This window comes from Cydia amplana, chromosome 1, assembly GCF_948474715.1.
Source record: "Cydia amplana chromosome 1, ilCydAmpl1.1, whole genome shotgun sequence".
NCBI lineage: Eukaryota > Metazoa > Arthropoda > Insecta > Lepidoptera > Tortricidae > Cydia > Cydia amplana.
Window position 1 is genome coordinate 1,467,566 of NC_086069.1, and position 22,998 is coordinate 1,490,563.

A 22,998-nucleotide genomic window follows, 5' to 3' on the forward strand; every position below is an offset into this window, starting at 1 on the left:
TTAACACATTCATTGCCACCCAGCCAAACAAGACATCCGCGCCAGGCCACAAAAATTTCGTCATATAAAGCTGTACCACGATCCCGACTATCGGGTCGTCCGGCCTGGGAACAAAATCATAAAATACCCGATACTCGGGTTTTCGGCACTGAATGTGTCAAGGCTTGATACTCTATAATCCATATTACTTTTCTTCTGGCCTATAGTGTTGCAAAATACGTATAGTTACTGGTCTGGCGCAGATTGCTGAAGATGATTTTGTCTTCCAAAATATCGATACCGGCAAGAGGGACAGTTTATATCATTAACTGGTCTCTGGTCTTGGAAAGTAGGTGCACTATGTATGATAAGTTAGTGGTCCAAGATGCGAAGGTTGCCAGAGACTATCTTGTTCTCAAGGACAGCCCCGGATGGGATGTCGATGCGGTCGCCGTGGTTCGCTATGATGATTACCGTGCCCTGAAAAAAGTAAATACCTAGCTGTATTTAAGTAGTTATAGTTGGTCAAACCATTTGTCAGTCAGTAAGAACCAGGAAAACTATACTCATCCTTTTCTTTTGGGTGCTAGTCTAGTGTAAGACAAAGATAGTATGATTCTCTGCGTCTATGTTTGAAATGAGACAGTCCTTTGACATATATATTTACCCAAGCCATATTTTTTACGGCAAGAAAGGGGTTCTAAATCTCATGCCTCTGCTTGACAATATACCGGAGGAAGCGTTAGGTATTATTTTGTTTCTTTCAGTAAATGAAGATGTGTGAAACTTTTGAAATATGTTACAGAATAAATATTGTTAAGTTTATATTAATCAAAAAGAGTAAATTTATAAACGATATTAGAGTCATTCGGAATTTCTTAAATTTAAACCAAATGCCCCCATTTTAGTACAAAAGCATGCAAGCATGTTTGGGTAGTAAATTGGCATTTCAAACTGTCATTTCAGTATCTCGAACAACACTCAACACAGTTTAACCCCTCAACTCCCGCCATCGCTATACCGAATACGCGATATTATTCAAAATGAATAAAAAATATAAAACCGGCCAAGTGCGAGTCGGATTCGCGTTCCAAGGGTTCCGTACATTAAGTCCGACTCACGCTTGACTGCACATTTCTACTAGTTTTCCTGTCATTTATAGGTAAAGAACTATTTTGTGTATTTGTTTCAAAATTTTAGACCCAGTAGTTTCGGAGATAAAGGGGGGGGGGGGGGGACAGACGCACGATTGATAGTATAAGGGTTCCGTTTTTTCCTTTTGAGGTACGGAACCCTAAGAAGGCCGCATAATTAGGGGTCATTATGCACAAAATCAATAAATATTCTACCAACCTTCAAAGACACTCCTCTTCCAAAAGTAACGTCCCCAGACACAGTCAAATGATCCAACTCAATCAGATCCGGTATCGTGGCGAACCTGTTCAGAAACTCCTTCACTTTCGCAAAATGGTTGTCGCCAAGCTTCACAAGCGGCGTAGACGGGAACATCCTCTGATCAGACATTACTAAAGACCCGTGCGAAAGACTGTACAAGTTTGACATGACTAGCAGCAAATCCGAGGTCTTTTTGACAGGTAAAAATCTAGATCTAGGCACGTTCACGCCTATACCTCCTTCAAAGCATTTCATGGCAGCGCCTACCGCGGTTTCGAGTTGGATAACGTTTAAACCATCGCCTAAATGCTTGTTATTGACTATTATTTCCATGTTTAGGGATCCCTGTTCGACCACTCTCTGTATGGCGTCGAGTTTGGCCCATAAGTTGTTGGTGTTGAAGAATTTGAACTGACTGACGGATTTGAAGTCGTCCACGTGCTCTTTGGGGACTTGGGCGATTTCGAGGAGGCGGAGTTTGTCTTCGTATTGGATTAGGGTGCCTCCCTTGACGTCCGCTCTGGTTTTGTCGGTGACCTGAAAAAAACGGGATTAAAAATTAATGGTGACCCGGAAGAAAATTGAGGTTGACTTCGTTTGGGTTGAGGAGTATGTTAAGGACGCTGACGTGTAAAATAGGTACTAAATTGTATTAATAAATGTTCAAGCGCAACAACAACACCAGTCTGAGAGGCCATCACTTAAAATTAGAAAGGCATAGGTCCCACAGTAAACCATACAAACACTTTTTAAGCAACCGAGTAGTGAGGGCTTGGAAGATGTGGTTTCAGCACAAAATGTGGACCAATTTAAGAATGTATCCCTTGCTTTTGGATTAAATTGTCTTAAAGGGCCTCTGCGCTGTTGGCTTCGGCCCCACGCACACCCCCCAAAGGTCCGGGAGTAATAAATAACTGAATCTGATCAGCGGGCGCAGCATGGTTCCATTTTTATCGACTGTCACTATGCCCGCCACTTTCGCACTTACTTACATACTTTGTTAAAACGTGACAGGCATATGGTACGTGACAAGCGATAAAAATTCGACCATGCTACCGCCGCGGATGAAGCTTAGGTGCCTTTGATAAACAATTCTTACCTCCATGACGAACTCATTGACAGCATGTTGATTAGGGTTGAGGAGCAAGTTGAGGATGTTGAGGTCGACGGTGGCGCCCAAGTTGTCAATGTTACTGATGAAGCAGTAGTCTTTGATAAACTATCTTACCTCCATGACGAACTCATTGACAACATGTTGATTAGGGTTGAGGAGCAAGTTGAGGATGTTGAGGTCGACAGTGGCGCCCAAGTTGTCAATGTTACTGATGAAGAACCTTTGACAAACTATTCTTACCTCCATGACGAACTCATTGACAGCATGTTGATTAGGGTTGAGGAGCAAGTTGAGGATGTTGAGGTCGACGGTGGCGCCCAAGTTGTCAATGTTACTGATGAAGCAGTAGTCTTTGATAAACTATCTTACCTCCATGACGAACTCATTGACAACATGTTGATTAGGGTTGAGGAGCAAGTTGAGGATGTTGAGGTCGACAGTGGCGCCCAAGTTGTCAATGTTACTGATGAAGAACCTTTGACAAACTATTCTTACCTCCATGACGAACTCGTTGACAGCATGTTGGTTAGGGTTGAGGAGCAAGTTGAGGATATTGAGGTCGACAGTGGCGCCCAAGTTGTCAATGTTACTGATGCAGAACCTTTGATAAACTATCTTACCTCCATGACGAACTCGTTGACAGCATGTTGATTAGGGTTGAGGATGTTGAGGTCGACAGTAGCGCCCAAGTTGTCAATGTTACTGATGTAGAACCTTTGATAAACTATCTTACCTCCATGACGAACTCGTTGACAGCATGTTGGTTAGGGTTGAGGAGCAAGTTGAGGATGTTGAGGTCGACAGTGGCGCCCAAGTTGTCTATGTTACTAATAAAGCAGTAGGTGCGGCCTTCTTGGATGAACTTCTGCAGGAGGCCGGAATTGTGGAAGGATTCGTAGAAGTCGCCGTGACCGGGTGGGTACCATCTGAAAAAGAAATTGTCTGAAACTGAACCCTATTGCAAAGACTTAAGGTTTCACATGGCTTGCTTGGGGAGAGAATGGAACAATTGCGATTTTATATCTCAATTTAAATCAAGAAGGTTGCCGTCAATAACAATTATCAGCAATATTTTTAATGTCAAATAACACGATAAGAGTCTAATTTGCGGATACTGGAAAATTCGAGAAATTAATTCCTCCGCTTTCTTTTATATTTGTGGCCACTGACCAATCTAAACTAAACTTTATTTGTATATACTTAGGCTTCTTTATCACTATGAACATGTCCATCCTTAGCCACTGGCAGTAGAATCCCGGTTGATACGCGGGTGGCATGACTGATGGAATGTGTTTTGTCCAATCAAAACTAGACTTTATCACACTCCGTTACGTTTCAATATCGTTTGAAACCCTCGCAGCACGCTAGCATCTCTAGATCGTTCCAATCTAAAATCAATCTTATAACAATACACTTACGCTTCAATATCGTTGTGAACGTGTCCATCCTTCGCCACTGGTAGTAGAGACTCCCTGTTGATACGCGGATGGCAAGACTGGTTGAATGTGTGTATGTCCAGTTTCAAGCCCTTGTATTTACGGATGACCTTCTGAGTGTCTTCGTCGGTGTTGAACGAGTTCATTAGGACGAGGGGTACGTTGCATTTATAGGTTTTGTTCAGATGCTGGAATAGAAAGAGACATGTTGGTTGCATATATGTGCATTGTAGCGTAGCAATCACACTGAGGTCGCAGGGTCGAACCTCGGCTCGCACCAATGTGTTTCTCGAAACTTTACGAAATGTCATTCAATATTCACAAGTCGCTTTTTCGGTGAAGGAAAACAACATAAGGAAATTGGACTAGTCATAATAAGCCCTAGATTTGTTTTTGGGTTGGAAGGTCAGATAGCAGTCACCTTTGTAAAAAGTAAGGCCTCCTTGACGCAACTCGCTTTTTGGAAAGCGAAATTTTTGACGGAGCCCCAGATTAAAAATTTCGTTCGTCACTGTGGACCAGATATGCCTATAGAAGAGCTGTTTTGTTCTTATTATTAAGTACAAGTATTATTGTGGAGCCCCAATAGAGGCTTTGCGGAGCCCTAGGGGTCTACGGAGCACACTTTCAGAATGGCTGGTTAAGACCTTTGAACTTTTCAAGGCTCTTACTTGTTAGTTTCCTCACAAGAGTTCCTCGAAAGCATTTTCTTTTCTTAAATTCCTTCTATTGTTCAAAACACTAACCTCAATCTGCTGCACAGTTAAATCCAGAAACGTCAACTCATTCCTGACTTGTATGACAGACTTCGGCCCCTTGCAACCCATAGAGGTCCCCAGACCACCATTCAGCTTGACCACCACCAGCTTGTCCAACATGTGGTGGATGTTGTCTGTAGTGGGGGTCTCCAGGGAGCCGTAGTCGATGACCGCCCCCTCTGGGAGTTTCTCGATCTTGTCCCATGTTACTGACGGGCCCTCTGTAATGACATAACAATTTGTAAGTATTTACAATGCTTGTAGAGAATGAATCGCTTTGGGATTTGTTTTAGGACCGTTACCATTGTAATCACGTTAACAGGCCTATTGCATAATAAAATACAAGCTAACACTATTAGTGCATTTTATTATGCCATATCTAAGTCGCAAAGTTTAAATGAAAGTTCCATCTCCTCGTAGTTTCAAGAGCAAGGGAGAAAGCTGACCTGTCTATCTCACTTACGCTCAGCAAGGAACCGGCTGAAGAGGTTCTTGAACCCCTGGAACTCCTTAGAGACCAGTGATTTGCGGGCCTCAGGTAATGTGGCCAGTATCCTCTCTAGTTCCACTTCTACTCGTGCGAGGGCTAAAGGGAGAGAGCTGATCTGTCTGTCTCACTTACGTTCAGCAAGGAACCGGCTGAAGAGGTTCTTGAACCCCTGGAACTCCTTAGTGACCAGTGGTTTGCGGGCCTCAGGTAATGTGGCGAGTAACCTCTCTAGTTCCACTTCTACTCGGGCGAGGGCGTCTCGTTTTGTGGCCTCTTTGAAGTCGCGAGAGCCGGAGGGGGTTCGCTGGTGGCTGCGGATCTGTAAATACAATAGATGGCAAATTAACGTAACAATAATAATTATTATAATGTATTGCTTTGACAAATATTTTTCGTGCAGTAGGTATATATCGGAATTTTGTGTGGAAGTAAAGAAAAAACCCCATTTTAAACATCCTTTTTTTCTAAATTCTTCATGTAAGGTCAATGTGGCTAATTCCGTCATAGGGGCTATTCCGTCCATTAGCGTTTTTCTCGAACAACGAAGAAAATTCATAAATTCATCGTCAAAGCAGCGATTGCTTTTAGTTTCGGCAATCAAAAGCAAAGTTTTTTTTTTCTACGATTAAAAATCAAAGAAATATACGCTCGTGGACGGAATAGCCCAAAGAGTTAAGTAAGAATAGCTTCTATGACGGAATTTGCCACATTGACCTTACATGTAAAAATGCAATAATAAAAACTAAAATTGTTACCTATAGCTTGAGAGGATCGTAATAGGTATTCGCCTTTTTTAGGGTTCCGTAGCCAAATGGCAAAAAACGGAACCCTTATAGATTCGTCATGTCTGTCTGTCTGTCTGTCCGTCTGTCTGTCCGTCCGTATGTCACAGCCACTTTTCTCCGAAACTATAAGAACTATACTGTTGAAACTTGGTAAGTAGATGTATTCTGTGAACCGCATTAAGATTTTCACACAAAAATAGTAAAAAAACAATAAATTTTTGGGGTTCCCCATACTTCGAACTGAAACTCAAAATTTTTTTTTTCATCAAACCCATACGTGTGGGGTATCTATGGATAGGTCTTCAAAAATGATATTTATGTTTCTAATATCATTTTTTTCTAAACTGAATAGTTTGCGCGAGAGACACTTCCAAAGTGGTAAAATGTGTGTCCCCCCCCCTGTAACTTCTAAAATAAGAGAATGATAAAACTAAAAAAAATGATAAACTTCCACCGAAAATTGGTTTGAACGAGATCTAGTAAGTAGTTTTTTTTTTATACGTCATAAATCGCCTAAATACGGAACCCTTCATGGGCGAGTCCGATTCGCACTTGGCCGCTTTTTATTTCAAATGTTGCACTCGTAGTGAGCATTATTGTTAAAAAGTAATGGCGTGCGGCAAGTGATTGCCGCCATTATTGTTATCAAAACTGAATCTTATCAACAAATTAAACACCGGCCGAGCGGAATCAGAATATTTTGTGGTCGGTAGCAAACAAGCAGACGAGCCGCTTTGTAAGCAGCAGACATCGACGCCTAAGGACATAAGCGACATACTATAGTACCAAGAGTCATTCATCTTCATAAAGAAAAATATAAATGGAGAGGATTAATCTACAAACTAAACTCCAGCAAAATAAGTAGTAAAACTTTACGTCATATTACGAATTTCAAACATGGAAGGTAGGTATAGACGTTCAAGCAAATCTTGTCAGAAAAAAAAGGCGCGAAATTCAAATTTTCTATGGGACGATATCCCTTACGCCTACATTTTTCAAATTTGCCGCCTTTTTCTACTGACAAGATCTGCTTGACCAAGTATAGGTATATCCGAACACTTATCTGTTCAAATCAAAAGGGCCTTTAGTACACTCTAATTCTTTTGTTTACATTGCTTTAAATCAGAAAAATAGATATTTAGTACGTTAACTTTGAATAAAATGATTCGTACACTTGTGCTAGTATTGCCTCGCTGGATGTCATGTTTACAATGCCGCCCGGGAATAAATAACGTTGTCCGAAGGTCGGTCGTACCATCGTAAAAACTCCACTGATTATTCTAGACCGTAACTCCTACGACAGAAAGTCTATCAATGGTCAGTTATGTCGTTAGTACTCGTAGTAATAAAATATTACATATATGTTATGTCACTTATCTCGACGGAGTAGGGTTTGAAATTGTAGCAAGGAGCCATATACGACTAACCGTCACGTAACTACAATTAATAGAACAAAAGACGTAGCAATGGCTAGTATGTTTTTCTCAATTATATTTACTTATATTCAATAACAACTAAGTAGTAAATAAGGTTTGTTAACGTTTCGCTAGAAAATGTTTAAGAAAGTGAAACAATTAACAAGTAAAGATAACTGCCATAGCTAAATCAAAGTTCCAGCCAAGACTAGTTTTTACCTAAACATATTTATTAGGTATTAGATTTTTTTTCGAGGAAAGGTTTGTCGACAAAACAAGAGGTGACTAAATCGGCTCATTGGTTACATTACACACCTACGGAAACCTTGAACTGATGTGTTTATTTATATGTATAGACTATGTAGGTATAACTACGTACTTAGGTAATTTATCGTAAATATCATGAATAAGTAAATACGTCATATTTCCTGTTTCTCGTAAATTATCTAATACTCGACATCGACAATAACTGCGGGTTAACTTAATACCTACTAATCATAATCAGGTTTTCCTCACCACTAACATCTAAATAAACTCTTGTTTAATATAATAAACAAGTATCTGAAACACATTGAAAAGGCCTATAGGAATAAATAAAAAACTTGTGACTACATCTTAAGTAGGTTTCGATGGCCTGGCCAATGTGGCCAATCATTTGACGTTGCTAATAACAGTAGCCACTACCAAAGAGAGAGATTTTTTTCCAGTGAAATTATTTTTATAAATTAGCTCATCTGCAATATCAATTAAAAATTATACCTACCTTAATTGGAACGCTCATTTTAGTAACAGCGTTTAACAATACCGATTATTAAGATCAGCTTTCATTATTATCACTATCATTTATGCACAAAAAATCACACAGAAACACCAAATATTAAAAAGATACAACCACAATGTTTATATGATTCTACAATACATAGTTGAAACATTAAAATAATGTGTAACAACAGGTATTCATTATGCAAAGCAGTAAAATTAACTAAATAAACAACGTATTTTACGAGTACCGATGTTGACTACAAAAATTTGACAAACCATATCTTCAAATCCAAACTAGATAATGTATCCACGTATTTTTTTATAGATGTCGATAATTTGATGTTTATCTTTATAACCAAACCACCATTTTTACTAACCAAAGATCTCACTAATTCAGTTTCACCCGGCATTATGTCAAAAGGTCAAACACACCACAATCAAAAACTAAAAAAGAATGTCCTAAAAACAAGTGCGCCTCTATATATCCTGGCGATGACTGAACGTTGAACTACTGTTGATAGCAGCCCTACCACCAGCAAACATCGTAGCTGCGACAAGGGAAAATAAACTTTATAGTTGAACATATAAGATCCTCGGCATGTCCCTGATAAGTTTGCATGATCGGTTTGTTTATCACAGGCGTCTGTCACACCGTATTTACTGATGCGAGTGTAGGAAGTAGGCACTTATTTATTTTATCCTCTTAGGCTCACTTGCACCATCTCACTAACCCGGGGTTAAGCAGTAAAACCGTTAACCTAGTGTCAAATTATACTGGTAACCATGGTAACTTCCGGTTTAACCGATTAACCCCGGATTGGTAGAATGGTGCAAGTGGGCCTTAAGGCTCACGGTCATGGCAGGGTGAATTTAAATCATTTTCAATTGAAGGGATGTTTACAAAAACAACATAACTGACTACACTGACACCTGAAACGATTAACAATGTTTTTAAAAAAGTGTCTACCGCTTTAAGCAGTTATGTTGTTTTTGTAAACATCCCTTCAATTGAAACCAAGGTAGGTATTTGTTCAAATAAAAAAAAAACAAAATCTGCTCTTGAAATAACGTCTTTTTAACGTCCATCTCATCTATGTCTTCTATGTATGTAGTTTCGAAACGTCGGTAAATAAAGGTAACAAAATAGATTCGTGATTTATTCAAAATAATATGATTTAATAATTGACTATTATACCGATTGTTCATTATTGAAGTAAAACTTATGCAAAGAGAATTACTTACAAAGGTACTTTATGAATTTATGAAATAAGTTCTTATGTTTTTTTTTTCATGCAACGTTAACATTGACCACTAACACAGCATGAAATAATTAATTAAATATCGTGCAATTCGTTTTTTGAAAAACGGAAATGTGTTTTTGTCATCATTGGGTAGGTCTCGAATTCTATCATTATTTTAATATTACTTGATATTACGTACTACAATATTTATTTATTTAAATTAAATCATCTTAAGCCCGAATTTCGAACGCTCTCGTCTAAGATAACTTCCAAACTTATTGCTTCAGAAGGCAGGCGTAGTTATTTGACCGCATATTTGTCCACGTACGACCTTATGGCTAAAGCATAAAGGTCAAATTTGAATGCATTGAGTACACATGATTTGTTTTGATTGAACCAAGGACGAATCCTGTGCATTCAGCCACGAAGCGCCGACATTAGTGTAATACATATGTGGCTTTGAGTCAGAGAAGGGTCCTTATGCTACATCCGAAATACGGGCGCTTTATCAGAATGTCGACTGTTCGAATTTCAAATAGAAACGTCCTTATTGCACTTGAAGCATAGGGACCCTTCTGTGTTGGAAAGCCACAAATATATTGAGAAAAAGGTGTCAGATAAATTTAGTGTCAGATACTTCAACTTTACCTAGTTGATTTCGTGAACTACCTAAATAAGACAAATGCATTTAAAAAGATAAACTCTTTAAGTATTATGTAATGTAGTAGGTGTTTTCAGCAATATTACGATTAGATCTGTTTAGTGACGTTATATACCTACATATATTCAGTTATTTACTACTAATAAAGTTAAGATAATGTAGTAACACTAACATAAATGTTGCAAGGGCAGACTCCAACGAAGACCTAAAGTTGGCTCGACAGAAAAAAAAACACGAACACATGATTAATTTTCAATTAATTACCCTGCATACAGCAGTATAATTTAAGTATAAAATATAGCTAGTTATACCATACCAACTCGAGAAAAATACCATACTGCAAACCATTACAAATCAAATCCAAATTAACAAAATCTCTAAAGTCAATTCTATTAGCCAATAGACACATCACGAGGAAAGAACACAAAATTGTTTTGCCGCTCTTGTGGATAAAATGCGTCTTTCTCATGAGTTCTTAAATAATAAAAAGAGTCTATTCAAACTGGTGGTGAAAAATACAAATGCTTTACTCGAATGAAATCGTAAGATGAACTTTTGATAAAGGTTATCACATATAGCACTTGTCTGCACCCGAATGTTAATGACCTTATTTTTATTACCTATGTATAATGAAGACTCCAAGAGCGACACAAACTGCTTGGGAGCGACATATAGTGATATATGTAGGTAGTAGTCATAGTTATTATAGATTTTTTTTAGATAATCTGGATTTACAGGATTAATAAGATAAGAACTTATCATTCCTATTAATATCACTAGTATTTGCGCGGGAAAATGAGAATATAAGAACTTACACGAGTAAGTATAAATTATAAAGTTTTGACTGGCATTAAAGTTCGTTTACCTACGTCAAAATTGTCGATATTGACCATCATTTATTATTTTCAATTGGTAACACATTTCTGGATTATAATATACGTCCGCGGTGCCGATTCATGCTGGATTATAGGTGAACCAGGATCTATTGAGGGTGCGCCATGTTGCGGAATTTCACTGGAACTAATTTCTTCATACTACACTGAATTGTCACCCTATACATGAGAATAACAGCGCCCTCTTGACAATTATCATATATTACTGGTCAGGCTATACCTATATCGAAGTAACAGTTTTTAATGATTCGCGGTTTGTTTCACTAGACTTATATCGACCGGGATATGGACCAAACAACCGGAATATGAACAAAAGGTAATCACGGTTCATATCCCGGTCGATATAAGTCTATATCGAAGTAGTTAATAATAATAAAAAACAAGTCTAATTAACATAACTAATGCCATTAACGGGACTAACGCGATTAAATTTAATTATTTTCCGTGACCACAGCTAGTGCAACCTGGCTGTAACGTCGGAAAAAAGGTAAAATAATGAAATTTAATCTCGTGAGACCCGTTAATGACATTAATTATGTGTACAAAACGCGAGAGTTTAAAGTGTTACCTAAGTCTAATTATTGTAAAAAAAAACGCACCTTACTAAGTATATCCATATTCACAAGCAGAAACGAAACGCACTAAAAGTTATGGCGGGAGACGTCTCGTCTATGCGCCAACTGTCAGCACAATAACTAACTGCCAATGAACTGCCACTATAATGATGGCGCCGTAGAGGACGAACCGATACAGGAGTAGATAAGCTATCTCAGGTCTCTGACCAGTAAAGATAAATGGGTATTAAGAGAATTATGGATGATAGTAATACTAGCTTCTGCCTACAACTTCATCTGCGTATAATGAGTGCTGCCAAATCCCACTCATATCATCATCATAACAGCCACTGCTTTATCGCCCACTGCTGAGCATAGACCTCTCTTCGAGTACGCCCACTTGTCCCAGTTCTAAGCTGATCTTATCCACAAGACACTCGCAATCTTCCGAATGTCATCCACCTAACGAGCTAACGGACGCCAGGCGCTTCCTGCATCCGAAAGCTTCCATTCCGTTAAGATTTTTGGTCCACCTTTGGCCATCTCTATTTTAGTTTGGTAATGACGTATCCCACTACCATGGTAAATTCTATCTATTCACCACTTAAGTAGACACACACATCTATGCAGTAAACACACACACACACACACAAACCCAGAGAGGGTCAAATCTGCAGTCGACGGGTTGGTACACGAACGTGCCAGGAAGGCAGCTAGTCTGTTCGGAAAGAGAAGAGCCGTGGAATGTATTGGGCCCCATACATTCCACGAATCTTCTCTTTCCGCACAGACTCTAACAGAGAGGAATGGCGGCGTGCTGTGAAGCTCGTCATCATCCGATCATGACCACGACTACTCTGTCAAGAGTAAAACGACTAACAAGAAGAGAGAGAGTACTGTATATTGCCCTCTCTACCTTTCTACACCCTTATAATAATTCATCTAGTGTGTGTAACTACGATTGATTAAAACCCGCTTCTGACTGACTGAAAATTGACTAAAGCCTTGACAGCGTTAATAATGATCCCATCTTTGTCTACGACAATGATTCCACGATTATAATAATCATCATGACTATATCATACTCCCTAATCCCTAAATATCTAGTACTCAGACTACTTACTATAATTATCCAACAAACAATATTTATTTTATTGTAGTACATGGAAAACCAACATCGGTCTATATATCCATAATATGTGGAAATGCAATCAAAATATAAATATTTTGTCAAACTATTTAATTAAAAGAAATGTTTGATTTCCAGTTTATACCTACAGGTATAAACAGGTAGGTGTTTATGTTTAGTAAATACCTATGATTAAATTCACGGAATGCAATAATAACCTTATTAATATTTTTTCTGATTAAATTATCATATTTTTTCTGATTAAATTATATAGGTTCATGTTGAGACTGTAGGTATTTATGAGAAATCATAATTTTTATTCACGGAATGCAATAATAACCTTATTAACATTTTTTTCTGATTAAATTATAATATTTTTTTCTGATTAAATGATATAGGTTCAGATTGAAACTGTATTTATTAGAAATCATATTTTTTATTATGGCGTAGAAGTAAAACATGAAATTCATGGCGTAAACCATTTGCATTAGACACGTGTACGAACGCCTACGCATTAAGTAGGGATTTTTGTGACGTTATCTAACTATTAATTATTTATGTCCCATACTATAACGTAGCTAACACTTAAGGCGCAGGAGGTTCATGTTCTACCCTCCCTCTCACTAAGCGAGAGTGAGCGAGATGTATGTGCGTGCTCGGGACCGCGGGACCAACTACCAGGGGGCCTAGCCAAGATGAAAATTGTATATCGATAAACACTAAGCGAAATTTAAATGTATCGGGATGGCAGATGGTAACAAGTCACGTGACGATTTCCATACATAATTAAGTTTCGATAGGCGTTTCCTATCAAGGACTAGCAGCTTGGCTTGTAGGTAGGTACATCGCTTGCGTTCCGTGCATAAAGCCACATTATTCCTTACGCTGCGTCTTACGAAAGCGAACAACTCGCAAAACGCGGAGCGGCGCGGCGCGGCGCGGGGGGACCCACGGCGTTCGCGTTCGCAACGATCGCCCACATAGGACACTTCTATATGGGTATATAGTGTAGTCCAGACGAGACAATTTTTCGCCAATCTGATGAAATTGTCCGATCGAATCAGGCCGTGCGGACGCAAAAGCCAATTTGATTCCCCGATCAAATCAGCAGGTGTGGAGTTAAGCGTTTTCAAAAAAAAGTGTACATTTCATTCATGTCTTCAAAATATTGACTTCTTGGGCTCATTTTACTCAGAATCATTTGTACATTCACGCCTCATACATGAAAAAATGTGTCCCAAAATTTTGTATGAAAATTTTTTTTTCCAGTGCGTCACGTTCATACAAATAAAAAATAATTTCATACAAGAATGTGACGATCTGGAAAGGAATTTTTTTGACACATTTTTTTATGTATGAGGCGTGAATGTACAAATGATTCTGAGTAAAATGAGCCCAAGAAGTCAATATTTTGAAGACATGAATGAAATGTACACTTTTTTTGGAAAACGCTCAGTTGCGGACACAAAAATGCCAATTTTCAAAGTTAGTATCTATGGAATGCAAATTGGTGATTAAATTGTGTACGTGTGGACGCTAGATGAGATTGGCGCCAATTATTTTCCTGATCAAATCGGTTGATTTGCCCAGCTCGTCTGGATACGGCTTATGAAAGGATTGATTCACCCCGCGCCCCGCGCCACATCGCTTCGCTTCGCGTTCGCGTATTGTTCGCGTACGTAGTACGCTGCGTTACAATCCTATCAAGTACAATCCTATCCTATCCAGTAAATATTTAGGGTGATAAAGCGCACTGAACTGAATATCAGCAAGTGATTGAAAAGTGGTTAAAAGTTTTGAAAACAACTTTAATGCGTACATAAATACATGTGAACATTGCTATGTAATTAAATAAAACCTTGCAAAAATACTTAAAAGTATGCTTTCATGCGCCAGATCTTCACAATATGTAGGTAATTATAGTTTCGAAGCCATTTCCGTCAGTAAAAAAGGCGGCAAATTTAAAATGTAGGCGCGAAGAGTCTTCCATACAAAATTTGAATTTCGCGCTTTTTTTCTACTGACAAAATTGGTTTACCAGACTATATAAAGTTGTAATTATAAGTTAGTCTACCAATATGTAAGTATAAAGTTAAAACTATAAGTTAATCTACCAGCATGCTAAAAGGCTGTTAGGTCTTACCGCAGGTCTCAGCCGGTTGTCATTCGCCTGGAAGATGCAACTATTGAGTGAATCAAGCCAATAACAATAGCAGTTTTTAAATGTAGGACTAGTTTCAATAGCTTGTTTATTTCAGTCAATGTGAACCTTATACAGTAATTAATAAGGAGCAGAGTAACCTGACACTGAATGAAATAACCAAACAAAACATCAGAAATATTAGTTGAATGCTTTTAACACCTTTGCTGCAGTAATTAGTGTAGCTCGTAATAGGGTATTATAGTGTATTTAAAATAAATTATTTTACCCATCCATGAAATAAAACACCAGATAATTAGGTATTAGAAAAACACAGACAGGAGTTCTTTTTAAACACAAGTTCTATTTAATAAATCAGATAGAAATATAAAAAGTAGGCGAGTTGACCATGACATCATTGTGTAATGTTTCATATAAACTCCATATTATTAGCAAATCATTTTAACAGTTCTAAAAAGAAACTGATTTGACTAGTCTGAGAATACCCTATTAGGTGAATCAACAAGTTTTTGTTTTTCTGTCCCAAGCCAAGGGCCGAACAATGGGACGATTCTGTAGCAAGGCTTGGAACCCGTTTTTTCTTCATACAAAAAATACCGGTATTATTCGTTCTTTTTCGTTCTTTGTTTTATTATTTCATTTTTAAGGGACAATCTAATAATATGAAGCTGTTACCTAAATACATAATTCAGTCCTACGTAAAGGGCATAAAATAATTAAAAATATTGGGCTATTTTGTGTTTTACAATAAAACCGGTTCCGAGCCCTGTTCTGTAGGACTCATTGGATATACTTAGAGGAGTTACATGATATTATTTAAATAACAAATCTGTGATTAGTTTTCATTATATTACACTTAAAAACATATTACATATATTTTTTTTTACACACACAAGTAAATTATTCTAAACTAAACTAAACTACGAATTAAATATATTCGTGTTTTCATTAAGTATTAAATAAGTTTTATTGTTAAATAGGTATGTAGTTTAAGTATTTTAATTACAAAATCTGGATGTTTTTCCTAATAGACTTTAAGAACGTGAATTTTTGGTAGAATATTTTTTGCTCCAAAATGGTCAATTTAATAGAGGTGATCGAGCCTTAATAAAACCAAGCCTCTTTACAGAAAACTCCCATTTTTTATTAGCCAAGTATAACGTTTTTAAAACTCCTTTACAACCGGCATTATGCCAATAAAAATGATATGTCATTCAGCTAATTAGCAATGCTAAGACGCTACATCATTCAAGTAATTGTAGCTTAGTTGTTTATTTATGTTTTAAGAATGGCTTGTATCCGATCCGAGCGTCTAATCGTCAAGTGTTGACCTCTAAGCATAGGCAAGGTTACAGTAGATAAATACCGCTGTTATTACGCCTTATCACCGGGCGTAAGCATACACATGTGTAGTACGTACATACCTTCTTATTTAAATCAGCCGTTTCTGGCATTATCACTGGATATTATACAACACGAGTGTTTTATCAGTCGTCGAACACGCCGAGCCGAGCGGACCGCGGAGCGCGCTTCGCGATTTTTGACAGTGACAATCAGGTGATTGTCAAAACAGGTAAACTAAACGCAGAAGCGTTTTATTTCGTCGATGGGCGTTTTGGTTTGGCATTCCCGTTTTAAGTATCCGTAAACATCAAAGAATATATTTATACAGGGTGGAAAGATAAGTCGGGCCCTGGAGGGAAACTACCTTTAATCCTTAAGCTGGCTCATTTTACTTAAAGGAGACATTCCTTTATTTTTAAAAAGAAACAAAACTGCATTCAAAGTTCTTTTTTTCTTCAATTTGGCTTGTCTAAAAAAATCTTGAGTAAGTACTAAATATTAGATTTTATGGATATTTTGTACGACAGACGAGTGTAAGACCTAATGTTTCTTGGAGAAATGTTATCATTAACATTAACTGTATCGACTAGTAGAATAAAATTGCGAATTTTTATTTTTTGGAATTTTTAGTCGGTTCGAGTCCCGGGCGAGGCAAGCGAGTTTTAGAAAATCTTTGACTGCATTTGATTCTTTTTAAAAATAAAGCAATGTCTCCGTTAAGTAAAATGAGCCAGCTTAAGGATTTAAGGTAGTTTCCCTCCAGGGCCCGACTTATCTTTCCACCCTGTATCCTTGGTCAACCTGTCCCTTTTGTCAAATTTACACAACTTCGCAAGTAAAAGAAGGTTATGTTATGTTTGTACACTAAAGTAAGTTTATAAATATACCTACTTGGTCAACCAGATCTTGACAGTAGAAAAAGCCGGCAAATTTGAAAAATGTAGGCGCGAAGGGATATCGTCCCATAGAAAATTTGAATTTCGCGCCTTTTTTTACTGACAAGATTTGGTTGACCAGTTATATATACTGTACCTATTAAATTGGTCTTATTATCCTTTATTTAGATGTTTTATCTCTTTAACGCGTGAAATATACAGCAAAACTCATGTTTTTGGCCATTAAACTATTGTGACAGATTTTCTCTAAAGTGCCAACCTTAGACTTTGTAAAATGCTTAGGTGAGTCTTGTATGGAAATGGTCAAAAACGGGTAGGCAACATTGCCCACCCAATTTATTTAAAAGTTAAGTACTTATTACACTTATCGCTAAGTTATTAACAGGAAATGGCAGGATTGCCCAAAACCTTTAAGTGATCCTTAGACATCATCATCATACGAGCTGTATTTGAACACCAAATTGACGTGGGTAATGTTGTCCCAAACCCCGGATATCTTTGCCCGCCCTCTAAAACGCCAAACAAATGGGTAAAAACACGATTTAAATTTTTTTTTCAATGAAACTGATGCGTTTGATCACTATGGACGTGCTGAGCAAAACAAAGTCATATGATGTGATATAATTTTTTTGAGAAATTCGAGTTTTTTCAAAAAAAAGCGGGCAAAGTTGGCTATAATGACGGTAGCAAAGAGCGGCAAATTTAAAAATGTAGACTAAATATAAAAATCGAGAAAATTTTAATTTTGCGCCTTTTCTTACTGACAAACTTACTACTATAGCTTTGACAGGTAAATAAACATATGCTGGCGCCAAAGAGTAAAGTAAGTATGCTAGCGCCATCTGTGGAATACTTTGACCGACCAACCCCATTATTTGTTTCATTTATAATTAAGTTTCTATACAATTATACAGTACCTACACACTATCAAAGGTTCGTCCCATCTTCCTTCGGCACCTTCTGTCTCCTCAGCATGACGCAGGAGATTATGGTGAGTATGAAAGCCAGACCAGCTAGGACTACGCTGGAGTAAACCCATGATTTATAATAAATTTCTATACACTATCCAAGGTTCACATCTTCCATTGGCGCCTTCTGTCTCCTCAGCATGACGCAGGAGATTATGGTGATAACGAAAGCTAGAGCAGCTAGGACTGCGCTGGAGTACCCCACCCAGGGTGCGAACTGATCGTTCTGGAGGAGACACTTGGAACCGCGGGAGAACGCGCACGTGAACCCTGGAAAGAAAGCAAGTAAAGCGGGACTGCCAATTATAGCACCTTCGAGATCTACCAAAGGTTTATAGCAATTTTATTTCTGGTTGTACTTTACTTACAGCTAATTCCCATGTAGAAACCATGGGCCCCCACGAAGGCGACGAGGGACACAACGCTTGACGCGAGGCCTATCGCCATCGCGACATCACGCTTATTCACTGACTCCAACAACACGGTGGTGTGCCATATGAACGCCAGAGCTGGAAGACAGTTATAATTTATAATTAGGGTTATCGTGTCTTAAAATCTATTATATTAAAAATTACACAAAGATTCAACAAAAACGTGTTTCAGTTTCGTGAGTTCCACAGTGTGCCTTGTGAAGCTCCAGCAAGAATACGAGTAGCAATAAGCAAACAACGTACATCCTTCTTAATTAAGTTTTTAACCTCTTGTCCATATAAGTAATGATAAAGTACCTTTTTTCAGTCATTATTTTTCGAGAGCATTTACAACAATTACAAGTATTAGCTGTAATCGGCACGACTGAGGTTTTAAGAATCTTACACCCACTACTTTGGACCGTCACAGCCTGCCCAGCCGAGCCTGGCCAAATTTTTAGTAATTTTTTTTTTTTGTGTGAACGATTTTTTCTGCTCTATATTAGTACAGCACAACCGCGAAGTTGGAACCAACGATTTTTGATCACTACACACATACGAGTAGAAAGTCGGATACTTACTGCTGACCAACCAAACCACCACGTAGCACATTTGGTGTAAAGAGTACATGCTCGCGCAGGAACCGTCGTCGCACGCGCCTCTGGTGACGCGCCCGCCCGGCGCGCATGCGCAGTCCGAGTACACCCTGAACCAGACAGTTAATAAATATTATAAATAATATTAATCATATTTAATTAATATTAATTAATTTATAATTTATAATAATATTAATTATTTTTGTTTAGTTTTTGTCCGTTTTATATATGTAAACCTGTTTATGTTCAATAAAGTGACATACATACATGCATATTTAATAGATAGGAAACAATTCTAGGCTAATAAAATTAGACCCATAAAGCGCATTTTGAGGAATTAATTCCCAGCAAGCTGGAAATCGTTTTACCTTCGTTTGGTCCTAAATTTAATGCGTGCAATCCGAGTTTGCGCAATCTTAGGAGGTGCGCATACATATTTGCTCTTTTTCAGTTTTTTGCTTGTAGGTCGAAAACGTTTGCTGGGAATTAATTGTTCGAAAAAATCGAATCTGATTGGCCTATTCGTAGAATTAAAGTACATAGAAAATAAATGCGAAACGGTGCACAAATCATATATGATTGATATTATGACGAGGCATTCCCCAATGCCTTGTATGAAGTCCGTAAAAGTGCTATAATTTCGAAACGGTTTCGACGAGAGTAAAGAATTTACCCAATACTATTGACTGTGTCAGCTGTAGCACAGCCGGCGTGGCAAGGAGAGAAATACGTCGTCATCTGCTCAGGAACGCAGACGGGAGTAAACTCCATCCAGGGACGATCACAACTGAAAAAAACAAAAATATTTATTTAGCCACATATAATTTTAAACTTAACACTAGTGGCCATGTGAGCTGTTGACCTCGAGAATCCTCATACTTCATAGGTCCGTCATTTTGAAAAAAATCCAAGAACTGAATCGAGGAAAAAAATCTATACAATTAATGAACCTGCTCACAAAATTTCACGAAAATCGATTGAGAAATGCGACCTGTAGAGAACATCCGAATTCCGAACATACGAAAGCATTTTTGCCCAAACTGAAACGGTTGTTTCACGAATGCTATCACGAACGAAATTTCGATTGTAGGTATGTGTGACACACATGACACACCTATCGGTGTACAGTCAGGGCTATAACGGCAAAAATCGTAGTTCGCAAATTACGGGCATTTTTCTCTGTCACTCTAATTACGCCTTCATTGGAGTAGAAGAGAAAGATCCCCGCAATTTGCGAAAAACGGTTTTCGCGGTAGCCCCACTGAGCCGAAATTTTATTGGTTAATGTCTCATACTCATTCTTGAACTTGTACAGAACGGGGCTTAAACCCGCTACTACTACCCGCTATGCTATTAGGCTACCAATTGGCTTTAGACATTATTGATAGCAAGAGCTAAACTTACTCGCAGTTTAGTCCACAAGCAGGCTGAGTATAATTAAGCTCAGCCATGCCTCCAATCCCACTGCGATTGCAGCTCAGCACCGCCGTCATCACGACGTAGAACACGGTGGCCAGGAAACTCATCCTTGCGGCGCTGGCGACTGCTGCTTTACGATCAAATTTCGGCATGACTGGGGCAGTGTAGATGTATCCAGCTAGCTGAAAGTAGTAATTTGTTGCATATAATTACCAATAAGGTATGACTACTAATGTAACTGTACATAATTATAATAAGATCCGGTTCGAAGGACCAATTATAAAATATGGGTCGGGCTAAGTATGGGTCGCAAGCAAATATTGACTGGGCCCAGAAACATAAGATGACAGTCCGACCGATCGGCCTAACTGAGTCTTCTTCTTTCTAGGGGCAGTGTAGATGCATCCAGCTAGTTGAAAGTACGACACAAAACGTTGCTTTGTCGTGTGTTTGCATTAAAACTGTAATAGACAGTACCGGACTCACTTATAGTTTTCTCACTCTCACTTATAGCTACGTCCTTAAGGGACGTACGACAAATCAACTTCCACACGACTGAAGGTTGCGGTCCGGTACGCCCGGTCTCTTAGTAGCTTAAATGAGCATATCCTTATGCATTATTTTATGTCAATAAGGTTTGACTAGGTACAGTCTTAACTGCCTGACAAATAAATGTAACTACATAATATGTAGTGGTTTAACTTTAGTTTTTGTTAGGTATTGTAGTTAGTTGTAGTTTTTAATTTTTTAGATATATTACTTGTTTACTTACTTACAAAAAAAAAAATATGTAGTTACATTTATTATTACAAATATTATTTATAATCCGGTTCGAAGGACCATTATTTAACAAGACTTATCAATCTTATCATGTCTATCCACTCTATATATCTGCATTGCTATCTTGCTGTTAAGAGCGACAGTGAAATGACATATACTTATGTCTGTGTCCCTTTCAGTTGAAAGTGCTTGGCGACCGGATAGATTTATTAACAATCGCTTAAATGATGTTGTTTTTACCGAAAGACTGTTGAAACCATTTTTTTATAGTACCTATTTTCAAGTCAAAACAGACATTTCGTTAATAAAGTCATTGCAACAAGGTGAGGTCCATTCAAATTGTACTTAATTGTAATTAAATACCTGAAAGAGAACTTACAATAACTGCTAATAGGGTGGATAGCAGTTTTAACTGAATTTCTATTAGCTGCGTTACTGAAACGTTGTCCGGATGCACGTGGTATTTCACCTGTAATAAATTAAGGGTTTTTAAGTCCTTTTGTTGAGAAAAATACAACTATAAATGGAAATGTTGACAGTTCAGTACAAATCTCGCGCCAGTTCTTATGAATGTATCTTATAGAGCCCCCTCCACACTCGTGCGCGAATCGTGGCACGAAGCCGCGAGAACGCAAGTGTGGAGTCGATTTTCGCAGACAGCGAAATCGACTCCACAGTCCACACCCGCGTTCGCGGCTTCGCGCCGCGATTCACGCACATAGTCTGGAGGGGGCTTAAACGACACATTAAAGTAGGTACCTGGGCAAAGGCCGCATCATGCAGGCCGAAGCCCCGCCAAGCAGCTGCCAGTAAGGCCATCGCCAGGATTTGCAGAAGTCCCACTCCGCTGCCAAGGACGCGACCCATGCTACGGAGTAGACCTGGAAATATAAAAAAGCTTTGTTTTATTATATTTGTAGAAAAAAAGAATGCTCATTAGCTGCTCAATCGGCCATATTACATACACAAAGAAACAAAAAATGATTTTCCTGTACTCCACCAAACGTACCAACGTGAAGATATCTGGAGTAGGTACCTCATAGGTACCTATAATAATCACAGTCCCGATGTAGTTTTTTAGGAAAATAATGAATAATAAGTATAATAATCCTACCTGACGCTGCAATCTGCAATAGTTGATTGTGGCCAATGATGCCCGAAGGGGGTTAGACACGGTTATTATTATTTTTTAGTTAAATGTAAGAATATCATAAAAATAAGGTTTATTTTAAAAGTATTAACATTAAACAAAATAATAAGTTAAATTAAAGTAAACTTATGTACCTATAAAACCCTCCAATTATATTAAGAACAACCCATCCAGCAGGTCCGCTTGCGGCGGAGACCCCTCATTAACCTGGCGGCCTGTCCTCGCTGTACCGCCGGATGATACGTTGCGAGAAGTACGAGCCCTGGGATCTCCTGTGGATTCAATCGGCCATTGTGCCTAGGAGGTATGTATACGAAGTGGTGGAAGATACCTTTGTCACTTCGGCGTTCTATTTCCGGCACCGGAACCGCCTCAGGATACCTGAAGAGCCGGATCAGCGTGATCAGGCAACTGACGACGCTGCTCAGGATCAGCATCCACGCCACTTCCAAGGCCATGACTCTCATGCTCCTGCCGAAGGTGAATAACATCACGCGGTGTAGGATGAAGATACCTGAGGAATTGGAGGGTAAGTGTTTAAGGATGTGAAGTGATAAGGTAGTCGTTCAAATGTTACAGTTATATGTATATATCATCAGCGAAATGCGGGCAGCAATCGACTTTAATGTCACGCTGCAATACTGCCGACTGGATTAGTGATT

General features: G+C 38.4%; 3 protein-coding genes across 5 annotated transcripts in view; 1 reads left to right on the plus strand and 2 right to left on the minus strand.

Annotated features, from left to right (window-relative positions):
* Positions 1 to 22,998, plus strand: part of LOC134654539 (ATP synthase subunit b, mitochondrial) — a 135,207-nt gene that overhangs the window by 44,918 nt on the left and 67,291 nt on the right. The gene's annotated exons all lie outside the window — the stretch shown is intronic.
* On the minus strand, positions 265 to 16,322 carry LOC134654052 (UTP--glucose-1-phosphate uridylyltransferase). 3 transcript variants are annotated; one of them, XM_063509490.1, is made up of 8 exons: positions 16,198 to 16,322; positions 14,756 to 14,782; positions 5,305 to 5,491; positions 4,671 to 4,903; positions 3,907 to 4,112; positions 3,222 to 3,414; positions 1,333 to 1,911; positions 266 to 459 (listed from the first exon to the last, which is right to left on the minus strand). In XM_063509490.1, exons 1-8 carry the CDS (start codon positions 16,225 to 16,227, stop codon positions 352 to 354), a joined length of 1,563 nt encoding a protein of 520 aa, XP_063365560.1. In that variant the 5' UTR covers positions 16,228 to 16,322; the 3' UTR covers positions 266 to 351. The 3 variants fall into 3 exon arrangements, with proteins under 3 accessions (XP_063365643.1, XP_063365560.1, XP_063365714.1); XM_063509573.1 differs by lacking the exon at positions 14,756 to 14,782 and having other exon boundaries at positions 265 to 459; XM_063509644.1 differs by lacking the exons at positions 14,756 to 14,782; positions 16,198 to 16,322 and adding an exon at positions 11,529 to 11,626.
* Positions 18,073 to 22,763, minus strand: LOC134654448 (solute carrier organic anion transporter family member 74D-like). The gene is made up of 8 exons (XM_063509922.1): positions 22,668 to 22,763; positions 21,946 to 22,067; positions 21,566 to 21,655; positions 20,392 to 20,588; positions 19,661 to 19,774; positions 18,973 to 19,097; positions 18,350 to 18,490; positions 18,073 to 18,251 (listed from the first exon to the last, which is right to left on the minus strand). The coding sequence occupies exons 2-8, from the start codon at positions 22,051 to 22,053 to the stop codon at positions 18,076 to 18,078; spliced, it is 951 nt and encodes a 316-aa protein (XP_063365992.1). The 5' UTR covers positions 22,054 to 22,067; positions 22,668 to 22,763; the 3' UTR covers positions 18,073 to 18,075.

Coding starts and splice junctions, on each gene's coding strand:
- LOC134654052 (XM_063509490.1), bottom strand. CDS start 16,227: ATGCCAGAAACGGCTGATTTAAATAAGAAG. Junction 14,783..16,197: donor CGGCTGATTTAAATAAGAAG/GTATGTACGTAC, acceptor TGCATCTTCCAG/GCGAATGACAACCGGCTGAG. Junction 4,904..5,304: donor CAGCCGGTTCCTTGCTGAAC/GTAAGTGAGACA, acceptor ATGTCATTACAG/AGGGCCCGTCAGTAACATGG.
- LOC134654448 (XM_063509922.1), bottom strand. CDS start 22,053: ATGGGTCGCGTCCTTGGCAGCGGAGTGGGACTTCTGCAAATCCTGGCG. Junction 21,656..21,945: donor ATGATGCGGCCTTTGCCCAG/GTACCTACTTTA, acceptor AATTTATTACAG/GTGAAATACCACGTGCATCC. Junction 18,252..18,349: donor TTTCTACATGGGAATTAGCT/GTAAGTAAAGTA, acceptor CTTTCTTTCCAG/GGTTCACGTGCGCGTTCTCC.